General features: G+C 34.9%; 1 protein-coding gene across 3 annotated transcripts in view; it reads left to right on the forward strand.

Annotated features, from left to right (window-relative positions):
* LOC135937321 (photoreceptor-specific nuclear receptor-like) overlaps positions 1-17,550 on the forward strand; it is a 37,877-nt gene that overhangs the window by 17,117 nt on the left and 3,210 nt on the right. For 2 of the 3 annotated variants that reach the window (XM_065480469.1, XM_065480472.1), the window contains 2 exons: positions 8,755-8,869; positions 13,381-13,511. In XM_065480469.1, the coding sequence (XP_065336541.1) occupies positions 8,755-8,869; positions 13,381-13,511 (246 nt within the window). The remainder of the gene's footprint in view (positions 1-8,754; positions 8,870-13,380; positions 13,512-17,550) is intronic. The other variant, XM_065480471.1, reaches the window with a different exon arrangement.

The raw sequence follows: 17,550 nt of genomic DNA on the forward strand, positions 1-17,550 counted from the left end.
CTGGTGACAACTGTCAATTCCTGAGGTTATTTTTAGATGTTAATATTAGGAGAACTTGTTCAATTGGTATCATTAATCAATTTAAGCAACATAGAAGCCTAAAAATGATTTAAAAGTCGCTAAATTAAATAAACATCAAACCGATGAATTTTAATTTGGAACGGAACCTTAAAATAAACAATCAAAATTTAGAAATGGCGTTTTCAGGTGTAGATTTATTTTACCGGAGCTTTCCTCGTTATTTTACTGTTGAAATTTTTAAGTAGCTGAAAAGGAATATCAAATTTAATTATTAAAAAATTCTCAATTTAAAATTACAATATCATTTTAATTTTCCAAAATAGCCCAAAACGGGCATTTTCATGTGTAGAATTAGAAATGGAATCTAATTTTTGTGGCCAACTTGAAGAGATTTATCATCTGTTGACCTTCTTTTTTTGGTTTTTGTTAATACGTGGAAAAATACATAATTTATTTAGTCGTGAAAAAAATCAGACATTTCTTGCTGTTATTGTTTTTCGGGAAAATCGGTTTGGAGGGATTTGTGTGTTACTTTAGGGTAATCAAAAATTCAAATCAATTAATAAAGTAAAAATAAAACTGTCTCTTCGCTGCACAGATGCAAATAAAGAAGCCCAGAGGCAGTTTATTTTATTCTTTATACCAACGCCATCTTTCAAAGCAAAATATATAAAATTTTCCGATTAGCCTGAAACCAAAAAATTAATTGAAAGACTTTAATGACGGCAATTGCGAGTGGCGCGCGCGTTTTTCCGCCGCCTTTGTCTCCGCGTTCGCCTGCGTGCCGCTTTGAAGTTGCGTCGTCGTCGATCTGTCTATATTCGCAGCCGCGCGTCAGGAAATTTTTGCACCGAACTCAAACGGCGGCGTGGAAAAGAGCGCGCGCGGGCGGGCGGGGCTCTTTCGGGTTCGTCTCGTCGTCGTCGTCGTCGTCGTCGTTTCGGGCGAAACGGAAAAGCGAGCGATCGTCACGCGCGCCTCATCAAAGGCGCTTTTCCTCCTTGGCTCCTCGTTAAAAAAGCAAATCAAAGCAAATTTGACGCGCGTGCACGCCGGCTTTTCTTTTCGCCTCTCAGCTTTTCACTTTGAGCGAGCGAGCAAGATAAAAAGTCCGCAGGGCTGATGTGCAAATTTACGCTTAGCCAAGCGAAATCCATTTTTCCTGCTCGGCAGCAGAAAGGTAGCTCCGGGGGTGCTCGCCGCGCCGCCCCGAGAACGCCGCAAGGAGGGAAAAGTGTGCGCCTCTGAAATAACTCACACACACCCGCACATGTAGCTGCGGGGAAAAAGGCGGATGAGGCCACCAAAAGAGAATGAAAAAGAGAAAACTAATAAATTTTACAAAAAAGATTTATTTTTTTCTATTTTGGTCGCTTTTCCTTTGGTAGTGAAATTTAAAAAAAAATAAATTCATTCTTATTTCATCGAGAGATTTATTTTTCTAATTGTATATACCTTCCACAAAATTTGATTATAGTATATATTATTTAAGAATACATTCAAATTGAATTTAACTAATCCTGAGTTCTAGTTTAATTAAAGCAGACTTAAAAATCTTATTTGATAAAGGCTATAAATCCGACGCATACTTTTTTTAGGAAATGACGTCACTTTAGTAGCACATAACTTCTTTTTCGGCTATACATTTTGAGAGAATACCCGAATAAAGATATTATTTATTGAAATGTTTTTCTAAATTCTTAGAATCATTTAAATTTATATATGTATATTTTATTTTATTCATCCGAGAATCACAAAGTAAAGGAAAACTGTGGTGTTTTTTTTGCTAGATTCCGCATTTTACATTTTTTTATATCTGAAAAGTGCTGACAGATCAAAACTAACAATTGGAAGTATTTTATGTTCTGGCATGAAAATTAGCAAATTAGTTGCCATTCCTTACTGTTTTAAAACTTAATTATCAAGTCAATTTTAAGTTTTATAGTCGCTATTCATTAACCCTTAAGTTCTTTATTTTACTGAGACTGCGAAGAAAAAAATGGAAAGACTTAAAATTGAAAAATGTTAACCTCATCCTATTCAGTTTTTCGACTTATTTGAAAAATTTACTCTTTTGATTATTTGAAAAGGACGGAGAGTTTTAATGTTTAGAAACCATTTGTTTTTTGGTGTCATCTATCAATAAATTTTGAATAATTAATATACATGTTTCTTATTATTAAAAAAATGCTAATTTCAGTTTTTTTTGTTAGAAATAACGCAAAATATATAATTATTGACTTTTTATTTTTAAAAATATTTTTATATCCTATTTTTTTAATAAAATTTTATATTTAAAAATGATTTAACACTTTAAAATATATTAATGATTTGATAACTTATTTAAAAAACTTATTCAGTTTAATTATAAAAATAAGCTCTTTGCCATCTTTTGAACCCAAGTATGAGTCACTCATTCTAACACTCTAATTGTCGGTGATTTAGCTAATTCGATTTGGAAGTTGGTCTGATACATTAAAACAATTTTTCTCCACTATTTGCACCAAGTAAGATGATTTTTGGGACTACCTAGATGATTGTATACGGTTTTTCGAGATATCGGTTTAACCCACTGCCCCACTGAATTTGTCGAAATTTTAGCATTAAAATGAATTTTTTGTTTGTTTAAATTTCAAGGTATTTTTTATTAATTTTAGGAACCAATAATGCAAAAACTTTTTTAAATACCAAAAATTACCAATAAAATATATATGGAACTGTAAAATGAAACCATGAGAAAAATTTACAAGCGCAAAGCAAAAATTGGTTTTAAACTTTTTCAGACGTTTTAAGAATGCTTTTTGATGGTTTGGAAGATTTTCAGTAAGTTAAGGTTGCTTAAGAAAGCATGATTCGTGCTCGTTTGAAGGTCCTACAACGATATAGGAAGATCAGAAAAAATCAACCGTCTAAATTTCGCAGCAAACTGCGTGCCTATGAGAGAATATTTTATAAAGTCTAAATAAATTGAAATTGCAATAATGTTTGTGGAAGTTATGGTTATAAAATTATCTTTAATCGTAATGTGAAACTAACGTTTGTGAAAATGGTCCTAGAGTGGAAAATTTCACACACAAATGACAAAAAATTTGATATTTTTCTAAATTGCATTTCAGCTTGTTTAAAAAATACCTTAAAAAGGGGAGCATATATTAACATTCCTTATACAAACCCTAAATTCACTCTGGCAGCAATTTTAAGTCGAGAGAATCTAGAATTATATTTAAATCCTGGAGTGTTGGCAACCCTAGAGCTTTACTCAAAAATTATTCCAGCAGCACACGTTGTTATTTAACGGAGCTGCGAAAGGAAAAGGGCAAGGAGTGAATTTATAATGCACAAAGCCGGGGGAAGAATAAGACGGCGGCGGCGGCGGCGGCTGGTGCTGTTCTTTCTGTCTTTCTTTGAGATCAACATAATGCGATTGCGGCTTGGCAAACAAAAGGAGGCTCTGCTCTGCCGGCTGACAAATTCAATTTTCATTTCGTTTTTACTTACAATTCGCAATCCCCCAGCTCGCTCTGTCTTTTCCGCTTTACACCCGCGAAATAATAAGCACGAGCAGCGCACTCAAGAAGAAATCTCTCATCACGCGGCGCCCGCGTTAATGTGATAAATTTCGCTGCTCGCTGCTCTGAATAACAATAATTTGCATCAAAAGAACAGCCGCCTTTGTTCTTTCTCGTCTCTCCTCCTCCTCATCCTCGGCATGCACGTGATTTTTCTCCGATTAATCACAAAGTTTCGGCTGCAGCGGAGAATTAAAAGAGTAAAAGAAGAAGCGCGATAAATTCTCGGCGTCGTAAATAAAAAGAAAGGCGAGCGCGACACGCCGCGTATATGCAGCGCCGGGCCGTCTTAAAAGTTGCATCGTAAATTATAACTTCTCTGTGACGGCCATTAATCAGGGTGCCATCAAGATTTTGTTCTCTGCTCTGCGAGACAGGCAAGCTTAGCCGCGACAACTTTGCCCCCCGCGCCAACTTTTGGGGGAAAACAGCCGCGTGCGTGCAGCAAACTAACCAGCTCCTCACATACACATTTTGCGAAACGGACAAAGCCCCTTAACTTGTATATCAAATTGTGGCCGGGGCAGTATTATTTGTCCGTTTGGCAAATTCACTTAAAGAGGAATGATACTGCAAAGCCTGGAAAATGCTTGTTGCCAATGAATAAACTCATCCCTTTATGATTCAGTTAAAGCCTAAATTGACCTAAGAAGCACTGTAATTTTTTGAGAAAATTGTCTGGAAAGTTACCGTGCTTTTCAAATGGTAATGGCTGTCTCCTTACTTGAAATCCGATTTTATTTCAAAATCAAGAGTTTCCCCAGTAAGTGGCATACACCGTTGGACAGATCTCGACGAGAGGAATCGGAATATGCCAAGAAAATATGTTCAAGCACTAAATTTTGGAGAAAATTGGCAAAATTTGAATTTTTATTGTAGGGAGGTCCGTTTTTTATTATTGCAAATTGTTGAACAAATTGTTAATCGATCAATTGTTTATGGCATCCAACAATTCAAATAATTTTCAATTGTTGCCCAAGTATCATTCCACTTTAAAATTAATCAGTACGAGACATAACATAAATCTTAAAAAAAAATGAAGGAATGGTTTTAGGCCAACTAGAGCTGTATTATTTTTTCTGTCAAGATTTTAAGGGCATTATGTAATTTTTACTTTTAATTTAAAAATGAAGGAAAATGCTCAATTTTCCCAATTTGCCGTTAAAATTTTTAGAAAGTGGAATACAAAAGTTTGCACTCCAATTAAGGAGCAAGCACTGTTTATACTTACTAAAAATCATAATTTTTTCCTAGTCGCGGTAAAATTGCGCATCGTTCACAAACTCCCAAATTTTTATTGTCGAATGGATTGTTGCATTTTTCTTACAACAAGGAAATTCGCGTTTGATTGTTGAAAAATGCGCAATTTATCAGCTACCAGGACGATTTATTTCATCAGAAGGGAAATTTGTCTCTAAATTCGCACAAAGTTGGACAGATCGCGATGAGGGGAATCAAATCAAGCTACATGAATAATTTGTCAGTTAAACCATTTATTTATTCGATTAATTTGGCAACCACTGAAATTATTGTACTGTTTATTTGGTCCTGATTTGGTTATTTCACTTTATTATTTAAATAAAAATTTGATTAACTGCTAGTTTTTGTCAACTGTCAACATAACAAACTAGTTTAAATTGTTATCCCGAATTTTTTCATAGATGAAAATTGCTCATCCAAAAAGAAAAGATTTTAACCAGATTCCTTCTACGATTTCTGACATTTAAAAGTGGAATTGTTGGATGAAATAGCATTTGATCGATAAAATAATTTGTTCTATAATTTGCAACAGTAAAAAGAGGACCTTGCTACAATTAAAACTCAAATTTTTCGGATTTTCTCCAAAATATACAGGACTTGACCACATTTTCTTGGCTGATTTCGATTACTCTCGTCGATATCTGTCCAACAGCGTATAAAACCATTTAGGGAAATTCTTTGCTGTGAAATAAAATAAGATTTCAAGTAAGGAGACAGTTCTCACAATTTGAAAAGCATCCTAACTTTGCAACCATTTTTCTCAAAAAATTACTGTGCTGCTTGTGTCGATTTTGGCCTGAAATGAATCCTAAGGGATTGCATTGGCAACAAGGATTTTCCAGGATTTTGTAGTAAAATCCTCTTTAACATGGTTTAGGGCCTTAAAAACGGTTTTGGTGTGATTCAAAAATCTTAAATTTGTGCAAATTTTTCTTCATTTTCTCTAAAAAATAATCATCGTGTGCTTAAAAGAAAATTATTTTATTAATGAATTTCCACCTGAGTCCAAAGGAAATGTGCTTTGCAGAAAGAATAGAAAATGTACTAAATAAAAAAATCAATTTTATCAGGCAATTTAATATTTTGCCAAATTATACAAATGCTTAGGCGGCATTTATTCATACATATATCCGGTAAAAATTTCCCACCATATTTCAGGCTTACAAATGCGAATAAAGGTCGCATTTGAGACACCCTCCGATATACTAAAAAGATAAAAATTATGAGATGGTTTTATTAAAGTATCAATATCTCTTAGAAAGCATATTTTAAAATGCAGCAAATTGAATGCAGCTTGAAACGCGAAGGCTGTACGTTTCTCTTGATTCGCGAGCAGATGAGTAGAAGCATGACATAACCTCATTTTGCAAGAAGTGGTCCATCGGCGTGTGTCAATCGGACGCCAATCGCAGTCGTCGGTTTGCGCGGAAGCTGTCGCGAAATGTAGGCCTGCACGCAAATTCATGTCATATTGAAATGCATGCGTCGGACGTTGGCAGGCAGGCGGGTGGCCGATTTGTTAATTTGTGCACGCGGCCGTACTAAATGTGAAGAGCGAGCGGCCTGTCAAACGCAGCCCCCGCCCATAGAGCCCCCGTCACTTATGCACGCCGGTGGCGGCGTACACAAACGCATATTTCACGCTTCCATTCACACATTTTTCTCTCCTTTTCCGCCTCACCTGCCTGCCGATGCTCCACTTACCGGCCGATTAATTACCCCGCTGAAGAGTTGACTGCTGGCCGCGACAAGTGCCTCTCGTCAAACGCGAGCGGCCTTTTGTTTGCCAACGTGGGCCACTCACCTGCGCTTGACTCGCGGACACGCGACTCACTTCATTTTTTCCCCCTTAACCCCGTTCCATTGCTACTTTGGTCACGCATGTTCGCGTGAAGCAATGCCGTATGTGTATGAATGCTAATAATTGTTTCTTCTCGATTGTTCTGCCGGCATTTTGACGCACACACAGCAAGCAATGTGACTCGCAAACAATGAAATCAACGGGACATTGTCAGATTTTGAGAAGGAATAATTCTTTGTTGCCATTACCCAAAATAATCATTTAGGATTTAAACTAAATTTCAGTTTAAATTGGAATGATACTAGGCAACAATTGAAAATTATTTAAATTGTTGGATGCCTTAAACAATTGACCGATAAACAATTCGTTCAACAATTTGCAATAATAAAAAAATAACCTTCCTACAATAAAAATTCAAATTTTGCCAATTTTCTCCAAAATTTACAGTGCTCGAAAACATTTTCTTGGCATATTCCGATTCCTGTCGTCGAGATCTGTTCAACGGTATATGCCAATTATTGGGCAAACTCTTGGTTTTGAAATTAAATCGGATTTCAAGTAAGGAGACAGCCATTGCCATTTGAAAAGCACGATAACTTTCCAGCCAATTTTCTCAAAAAATTACAGCGCTCCTTAGGTCAATTTAGGCTTTAACTGAATCCTAAGGGATGAGTTTATGCATTGGCAACAAGCATTTTCCAGGCTTTTCCAGTATCATTCCTCTTTAAACAATAGCATTTTTTGTGGGAAATGGCTTGAAAATGAGTGCTTTTCACTTTTTTGGCACTGCAAAGATTTTTCAATTGCTTCCATTGGCTTTTTTTCTAAATGAATTGACGTGCAGTCTATGGGCAACATTTCTTCTCTACAATTTATTATTAATGCGAAGAAACTGTTTCAGTTTTTGCCTTATTTCTCGAACAATTAAACGGTGGTATCTATTTGTCATTAATTTTTCGCTTGATTTCAATTTGCGATCTATCAAACGGTGTGCGAATTATGCAGTAGATTTCCCCTCTGACGAAATAAATCCTGATTTTCAATAGACAGATCTAGCATTCAAACTGGAGTCGTTTTTCTTAGAAATTAAAACGGTATAGAGTCAAGGTTAAGTTAATTTTTTGCTCTTTGCAGTTCTGTTTATTTGGGCATCGAATTATTTCTAAAAACAAATACTTTTAGAAATTTGACCTTTTTTATTTTCAATGCAAAAAACTAATTTATCCTCACATGATGAATTTTTGTTTTGCTTTTTACTTTCGTGCGAATGTGTAATGTACTTATAACGTAAACCTGTTATTCTATGATCGTAATGTAGCTACGATTAGATTGGTAATTGGAATTCGAAGTTATGTAAAACAATTAATTGTCGATCACCCTCAAGATTAAACATTTATTGCTATAAGCGGCTTTAAGCTATGCGAGATTCAGTTATTAGTATATACCGAAAAAATAAAACATTTTAGCGCGTAAAGATTAACTTTTGGAAAGTTTTGTTGTTATAATTAAGTAAATATTAAAAAATATAATATGTATAAAATATAAACAAAATTTAAAATTATAATAAAAAAACACAGAAGAAGTTAAAATTAAAATAGTTTTAATATAAAACGGGAAATTTTCTTTTATTTAAAACAGAGTTATTTAACGTTCGTTGCAAATAAATAAAATTGAATTGTTATCGTTAGATAGTAGAATATATTGCTCAAAAATTAATAATCACTATTTACAAATAAAGTTGATTGATTAAAAAATAGCATAATTATATTTTCCAAAAGGATTGGTTCTGAGTAAATTTAAAGCAATGGTGGGTGGCATATCGGCTCCAAATTAGCAGTTGGAGAGCAAACTTATGATGCATTTTTAACTTGTGAGGTATTTGTTATCTGATTATAAATCCACCCAGCGTAAAGTGTTTGGCAATGATCTGTTTAATTATTCAATCAATTTTCATTCTGTGCAAAAATACTTTTAAAAAATTTCAAGGTATTGAAAACTTTTAATTTAAAAATCAATTGTGATGAATGGAAAACCAATTTATGAAATATTTTTAATCGTTTATGTGGACCATGCCAATCAAGAGTGCGATTTGATTGATTGCAGCGGTCCAGAACGAAAGACAGCCGAGGAACACAGCGACCATTCGTCCGGAAGCGCTCATGGAGATGGAGCAAGGACGAGCCCTGAGGGAAGCGGCAGTTGCTGTAGGCGTTTTTGGGTGAGTCGATTTCAGAAAATGTTTTACTGTCGAATTAATATGTGAAAAATCATTTAGCTATAATAAAAAAAGAAAAAGTTTTTGACAGAACTAATTTTTTTGAGTTATACCAATACATCTTTACAAATAATTCAATATAGTGCGTTGCATTGTTTTTTTAATACAATTTCTTTATTTAATAATTTCTTTTTATTTTATTTTTTTTTCGATTTGAATTAAATTTTTATTTACAAAGTAAATTTTGAACATTTTTTCTGTTATAAAATACTTGATGTGCGATTAAGATTCAAATAAATAAATTTGTATGATGCTCCAAGAACTTTCATGTAATTTTTAAAATATTTAATCATCCTGCGTTGAAAGTTATCGTCGATAATTATCAATGTGTAGAAAATATTTATCAAAATGATCGAGTAGTACGAATGAGCAAACAAAATCTGCATAAATATTTTTATAAATTTTAATGCTTGGCATTGAAACTTGGACGAAGTTCTTAACTCGGAGCAAAACTGCTCATATTCTTATAAAATACCCATTCCGCGCTCTACAAATCTGGCATGTGCGCGTTTGATCGATTCGTTCGTCGGTGTCGGAGAAAGAAATTTGCATGCGAATGAGTGGATGCGGCAGCGCGGCAGATAAGCCTTTTCGCTTCTGCCCCTGCGAGTCAAAGTTTCAAACTCAAGAAATTCAATTTAAATAAATCACGCATGTGGATCAGGCGAATCGAGCGCAGGCGGAGGAAATAAAAAGATTGAACGGGCGGGCGGGCGGGCGAGAGGGCGAGAGCAGGTGCCGAATAATTCATCCATCTGCGCGCGCGCTCTCTCATTTGTCATGCTAATGCCACTTTGATTTTATTATTTCGCTGGCTGGCTGGGTGTATGCACTCCCGAGAGGCGCAAACCTGATTAATTGACGAGGGTTCATCAACTCGACACGTCAGAGTGGAAACAGTGCTCGACCGGCCGGCCGAGCGGAAAGCCAAAAGTGTATTTTGCTGCGCGCACACAACAACTCGTCTGTTTATTTGCATGAGAGATTATTCGAGATTTCCGCCGAGGACGTGACCGCTGTTTTGATTTTGCTGCCAAACGGAGCGAGAGGGGACTCGCAATTTGTGGCTTTTGCATGAACACGAGATAATCGACCCACAGCCAGCAGGCGCTGCTGCTCCAGCCCTGCGATGCTGTGCTGCTCCCTCTCGCAGCTCTGCACACTTTCGGCCCATTCAGCAGATTATCCTTGCCGCAAGCACTCACTTTTTCCGGGGAGCAATCAAATTTTTCGGGAGAGAGCTGAATTTGGTACTATTAACTCGGAAAATATCACTGATTAATATTAAAATAGCTCATATATGTCGGAGGATTAGATAAACTAGCTTGGCTACGTAATTTAAAAGGGTCAGTAGTGTGTTTTCTCTTGGGATATTTCAAGTCGTGAAATTTGAAGCCTACAAGGCCCAAATCAAGATTAAAAAATCATATTTATTCGCATAATTTTACTAATTTAGTGTGAATCATCCAATTTTTAACTTAATTTTTTAAAAGTCTGGTAGACCAAAAATGAGACAATCGGCTTCACTACAAATATATAATACAGACGAATTTATGTCTGGAAATTCAGCAAGGAATATTTTTCAAAAGTGCGGCACTTTAAGAGGATTGCAAAAATGTACCGAATTTATTCAATGGCTCAGAAAATCAATTGAATATCTAATCAAGTTCATATAACACTATTTATATTTAATTTGAAACAAAAGTAATAGTCATAAATCACAAAGTGCTTTTTTGCTCTTTCCAATTGTTTGTGAATTTCATGTACGAGTGGAAATTAACCCATTTTAGAAATATGGAAAAATATTATGCAGGTTTATCTAAGTCCCCGCATTAGCCATTTTAAAACTCTTTTATTTCTTCTCTCTATACCTCGCGGGAAAATTTCCTATAAAAAATTAAAAAAATAATACCAAAAATATTTTCGGCTTCAAAAAATAACCATTAAAATCTGAATGACGCATGCAAATTTGACTACCCTCATTCAAATGAGGGATTTAAAACCGTAAAATCTAGCTTTAGACGCTTTTAAGAGAAATTATAAGATTTTTTCAACAACCGATCCAATCCTGTTTTGCAATTTTCAAATATAATTCTTTATCTGAAAAATGGTGGTCTATTTATTTGATTTATTGATAATTAACAACCTTACCTGACTTAAATTCATACAAGAACATTGAAATGTGATTAAAACACTGAAATTGTTAAAAAAATCAAATCAGTTGTAAAATTAATTCCTGTTAGGAAACCTATAAACAAAGGGAGTAAAAATCGGGGAAATGGTCCAAATAATTAATATCTCATTGAAATACGAAATCTGCGGATAACCTAATGAAACCACCATCAGGGAGAGCTTTTGAGAATTTAGAGAGATTCAATAAATAATAAGTTTTTTTATCTTAAGGACTAAAAAAGTTGAATTTAGGCAGGAAATTGTCATTCTGGCGTACATCTAGGCCAATATAAAAGCAGTTTCAGATGTCAAAGCAGCTTCACATTTCATATAATCATAATTATAATGATAAATAACTGGCATTAAAAGCGATTCGTATGATGGAGAAATAGTTCTCGTATTCTCAAGCGCTCTATTTGGTCCCAACTAGGCCAAAATGTTCATAAATAGGCCGTAATTTATAGAATATATTAACAATGTGGTATTTTTTTGGTATACAATATTTATTATTAACTGGACAAGGTACAAATATATTTAATTTAGTTAATTTATAAATGAATGGCATATATATTTCAAAAGCGAATTAAAAAATATTTAATTTATGTGCTCAAAAAATATTAAAACAAATGAAAATATTTTAATATGTAAATTATCATGTTAAATAAATATTTTTTTACTGTAATATTTTTTTGCAACTATTTATAACTATTTGGCTTCACACATGAAATTGTATACTAAACATACAAATATAAGTAAATTATTCCTAATTAAATAAAACGATATGATTAATTTGGTTGCGAATCAATGGCATTATAACATCTGTTGATCGTTATAAAAAGCGATGCAAGATGTCATTGAAAAATAAATACCGCATAGAACGCACACCCCCTTGAGCCCTGCATAATAATAATAATAATAAGCAAAGCCGGCAGCACGGGGATGATACAGCTATTAGGGGCGATTGTTGCAATCTCAGAATGCACCCCAGCGGGTCTTTTGTCGGACCGCACGCACCCCGGTAGGGGGTGGCCGCCCCTGCGAGCGCGGCCCATCTGCATGTGCTGCACGTTTAATCTTTTCATTACGCGCCCATGCAAATTTTTCACGCGCGCGCGCCGCGGCGGCGACAAATTGTTTTATTATAATAACCGCTGCCGGCTTATTTAGCACGGAGCTATATAGTAGGCGACTTTTGTTGCATTATTATTATTATTTGCTCTGGCTGCGCGCTAAAAGGGTTGTGAAATGTACACTCCTCCAAATTGCTGCCGGTATTCGCGGCGTAATGAGAGCAGCCCGCGCGCATATGGGCCGCAATTTGATTTGCATGCGGCGATCATTAAAGACTGTTTTGTCCGACGCTTTTGATGCAGTCCGTCTCTGCTAAATTTTGATTGCGAGCCACAACTGCGGCGCATGATTAACCGGCCGGCGCACAGACAGCACACACGCTTTTGCCTAGATTCAATTCAGCTCCAAAGCATAATAGCATAATTTATGAACCAAACACAGTGCTAGCTGAGCAGTTTAAGCATTCATTAAATTTGCATAGAGCATTCATTAATAAAAGAATTGATTTCCGTTTATTTAAACGCTCGCCAAAATTGTAAAAACTGTGAAGGTTTTTTTCTATTTTGCCTATAGATTTCACAGTTTTAGAGCAATTCGTTTTATTTTTACTTTATCTTATGAAGAAATATTCACCCTCGGACAGATGGCGCCACCGTCTATTTTAATAATAAATTTAATTTTAAGGCACTTCCACTGCAATTTCAGACTCAATCCTGCTGCTGTGCATTCTTCACTTTATGACGTGCTGAAAACTAAAATCAGTCCAGCCATTCGCCGTAGAATCGTTGGAAAACATTTTTATTTCAAAAAATAGTTATTCGCGGATTGAGTCTGAAATCGCAGCGGAAGTGCCTTAAAAATAAATTTATTACTAAGGTAGAAGGTGGCGCCATCAGTTGGCGGCTTCGAAAACTAAGGGTTTATACAACTGGTTAATTCCTACAATTATATTTTTAATGTTTTCAATGTAATATTTTAAAATCCACTCTTATTTACAAAGTTTACTATAAAATTGGTAAAAAAACATTCTAATTTATGGCCAAAAGTATTTAAGACATTAGGATTATCTACAATTTTAAAAATTCAGATGGCAATGTAATATATACAGTCAACAGAGTATTAAATTATCCGTTACAATACAGTTGAATCAAATTTACATAAAATGCAAAAAATTGTTCTGCCTTTCAATAATTTTCGATTAATAGAAGCAGTCTGTGTTGCAGGCCGCCAGTGAACGGGCCTCTCGGCATGGCTCTCGGTCCTCCACGCTACGCGCCCACGATGCTCGCACCTGCCCCAGAAAACTCCACGACCTCATCTAAGCCAGACAACAATGATGATGGTGAGTGAAATCTACTTTTTTCTATCCACAGCTAAATATTTTTTTTACAAGTAATTCGATTAGGAGCAAAATTTGTATAGGATTTCTTTAATATACAAACTCAATAACAGCGGCTTCAATCAACCTAAATATGATAATTTTAAAACATTTCTTTTTAACATTTATATTTTAATAAAACATAAAATTAAACTAAATTAATTTTTATTTTAATAAAACTATTTGATTTATATATTTTTTATTTAAATTGTCATATTTTTATATTAACAATTAATATAAAATTACTTTTAAAAATTTTATCTTAAAACAATAGAATGATTTTTACAGGAATGTGAATAAATTTAGATGGGTAAAATAAGTACTAAAATTTTAATTTAAACCTTGAGATCAACCAACTATATCATGTGATCAAATATTAATTGGGAACTGTACTCGTTGCCTTCGTGTTGGATAAATATAGTACCAAATATATTATGTATTATTCTATGGATAATACACACAACCAATAAATTTTAGTTGAATATGAGCAAAAGCAAACCAAAAATAACTACCGTAACAACTAACAACAATTGTGGACACGATCAAGTGAAGAGAAAATATATTAATTTGTAAAGCACGGTTAGCGTTGGAGGAGTTGAAAGTGGAAGATTTAGTGTTAGCGGATTTACGTTTGCCACTTGAAGCGACGTTATGTACACGCTTTTGCTCTGTATTCGAAAAAAAGAAAGAAAGAAAGATAAAGTCTCTGTCGGTCTCGGTGCTGTGCTGTGCATATAGTCTCTTCGTTGGCGTGGAAAATTCAAACGCGAGGGCGGTGCGAGATCAAGAGATTTGGCGTCGAGCACGCGCACCATTTGACCCCTTCGACGGGTTGCACCCCCGCCAGTCAGCGCCGCATTACACAATCGAACCGCACGCCACGCCCTACTGCTTTTTGCTCGCATGTGTGTTTGTTTCAATGGCAAACGCTTACACATCGCCATATTTGATACGATTTTAAAATTTAATTTAATATAATCGTTATTAATAATTTGATCTAAATATTTGTTAAAATTTTGCAATTTGATTACGTAGGCGTGATTCTAGGGGATGGTAAAAAAAGGAAACTATTGCTATGGAAAATTATCATCTTTTATCACGAATTATAGCAATAAAAACGCCATAAAACACCTATTTAGTGTATAAGTCCTTAGAGTTCGAAGCCGCCAACAGATGGTGCCCCCGTATAATTTAGTAATAATTTTAATTTAAAGGCACTTCCGCTGCGATTTCAAACGCAATCCTGTCACTCTGCATTCTTCACATAATACGTTTTCTTTTGACTTGCTGAAAACTAAAATTGGTTAAGTCAATCGCCGTAGAATCACGAAAAATTCTGTTTTGAAATATAAAATAATTTCCAACGTTTCTGCGGCGAATGGCTGGAATTAATTTTCGAATTAAAAGAAGCGCTCCCTTCGTCAGTTTTATTTAGAATGGTGAAATTCAAAAGTTTGTGGGAAAATGGATATAAACGGTTTAAAATATCTTTTGGTGAGAATAAACAAGCAATAAAATCCACTATTTTTAAAAGCGAGCTCATTAAAAATAAGAAATTATTAAAAATTGCTTGAAAAATCTTAATTTTAACCGACTATCTGAACGTTTAAAATTATTTCTCCACCTTCAGAAGGGATTTAGATGGTTTTTGAAAGTGTCAGATGACTTTTGGACATAAAATAAGGGTGTATACGATTAAAATTGTAGCTCAAAAGTCTTCAAATTGTGTGTTTCATATTTACTTGGTGCCTAAAAGTGAATCAGACGCACAGAAAAATAATAAACCGTCTAATATTTCCAATCCATGGAAGCAAAAATAGTTCGTTGGATTGTATCAGAATAAGAAAGTGATAAGCTGATTGTAAAAATTCATTAAATAAATTACTTGCGGAAAAAATCAGGCTACAACTAAATTGTGTGTATTTTTATTTTGCTGATTTATCGCTCAAAAGTCTAGTGTTACATTTTTTAACATTGCAAAATTCGCGAACCATACTCAAAACTTTTGTTTTAACCATATTTCAATATTAATTTATTTATTTTCCCGTGTCTTCATTAATAGGTTCAAATGATTTGCATCTCCTTTCTTATTTTCGTACCCCTCAGATTCCACATATTTCTTTTAATACAATCAGCTTATCACTTTCTTATATACACTTTCTCTTACATTCGACCAAAGCATTTCGCTCGCAATGAGCCTCTGGCTTGTCTACTAAAGAATTAAGCAGCTTAGCGAGTGACACGATACATTATAACCTGTCCTGTCCTCATTTCATTTTTCAAGCGGAATAAGATGGAAAAATAAAATTCCTCCCTCTGTGCGCCGAGTCAAGTCGTCACGCAGTCAGTCCGTCGGTTTATCTCCGGAGAGGCTCTTCTCTTTCTTTCTTTCCTTCCTTCCTTCCCCCGATTAATTAATCACAAAGCAGCAGAAGCGCCCGTTTTGCATTTCTCTAATTAATTGTGTCTGCCCGCCGCGCGCGCGATGATCAATTAAAATTTTTGCCGCTGCACGCGCGCGGCGGGAAAGAAAGAAGAAAATAATACTCGTTCGCTCACTCGCGCACCGCCTCCAGACAGATTCGATTAAATTTTATTCTCTGCTATGCTACTGCTGCTGCTGCTGTCGTTTTTGCTTGATGAGAAATAAAGTGAAAGAGTTGCACCGCTCACTCCGAGGATTAATTGCATGCAACCCTTTTCGCGCAGCGCGAGGGAGGAAAGAGGGAAAAATAAAAAGAGGCGCTGATGGCAAGTGTATGTATATATGCGCTTGGTGAACGAAGCGAGAAATAGCGCCACTGCTTGTGTTGCAGACAACGCGATTAATTGCTGCAGCACGCCGCGCACTTGCAGTAAAGCAGAAAAATACATATTGCCGAGAGCGAAATAGATCGTTTCATGATATAAAGTAAATTTTCAATAAAAATGAACTTTTTTTTTAAAAAAAAAATTCTCCTTGGTATGAGTGGTTGCGTAAAGGAAAAAAATAAAAAAGCTTACACATAAAAATCACAGAAAAATAATCAATTTTTTTGCAATATTTTCAATTTTTGGAAAGAAATATAGACATTTTAACCAGCGGGAGCCAGATGTGCGGTAAAATTGGTTGCCACTGCGCAGATCCAAGATGGCGTCTGAATGTGGGAAACAAAAAGCTCTCTTTGGATTGCCGTACGAGTGTCAAGAGTTTGTTTTTACGATCCAAAAGACACAATTAGTACGAGTAATGCAAATTATGTCACAAATGTTGACCAAAACTTGGTTCTTTTTGCGCATTTTCACGTGACTGTTGTTTCGCACCATACTCCACCGGACGCCATAACTGCGCGTCACACGAATCTGGCCCCCGCTGATTTTAACAAAATTCAGAAGGTTTTTTTATTTAATTAGAACTTTAGAAAATTTTTCGTTCTTACCATAATTTAAACTTAAAAAATAAATTTCTTAGATAGTATACCTCGAAATCATGACCTAATAAAGTTGAAAGAGTAATAAATGAATTGAAATTTATCGTTTCATTCCAATCTGCAAAATTTAAACTGTACTTAAAATATTTTCCTCTCTGTTTAAATGATTTGAACTCAATTTATGATATAAATTTTAAAAACATTGCTGAACTTCTTACATTTATTTTATTTTAATTATTCTTGCATGCCATTGAAACGAACATAAAGGCATGAGTTTGCCATGTTATTAAGATCTGTATTTATAATTTTCAAGAGTAGGAAAATTTTCTTTGCTTTAAAAGCAATAAAACATGTCTCAAAATCGCAAACTGACTTTCACAATTCAAAAATATTATTTGGTTGGAGAACCGATTATGCACTTATTAAACACTGAAGAGTGTGCAACAAGGTCATTAAATTATGTTTCATCTTGCTCATCATTCTCTGCACTAAACTAGCAGTCTTCGGATTATATTTTGCTCCAAAAATTTCACTACTAGCCACCCATCCTGATTTAGTTGTTAGAGTAGAGAATAATTATTCATTATCGCGTA

The sequence above is a fragment of the Cloeon dipterum genome, chromosome 2 (genome assembly GCF_949628265.1).
Source record: "Cloeon dipterum chromosome 2, ieCloDipt1.1, whole genome shotgun sequence".
NCBI classification, from domain to species: Eukaryota; Metazoa; Arthropoda; class Insecta; order Ephemeroptera; family Baetidae; genus Cloeon; species Cloeon dipterum.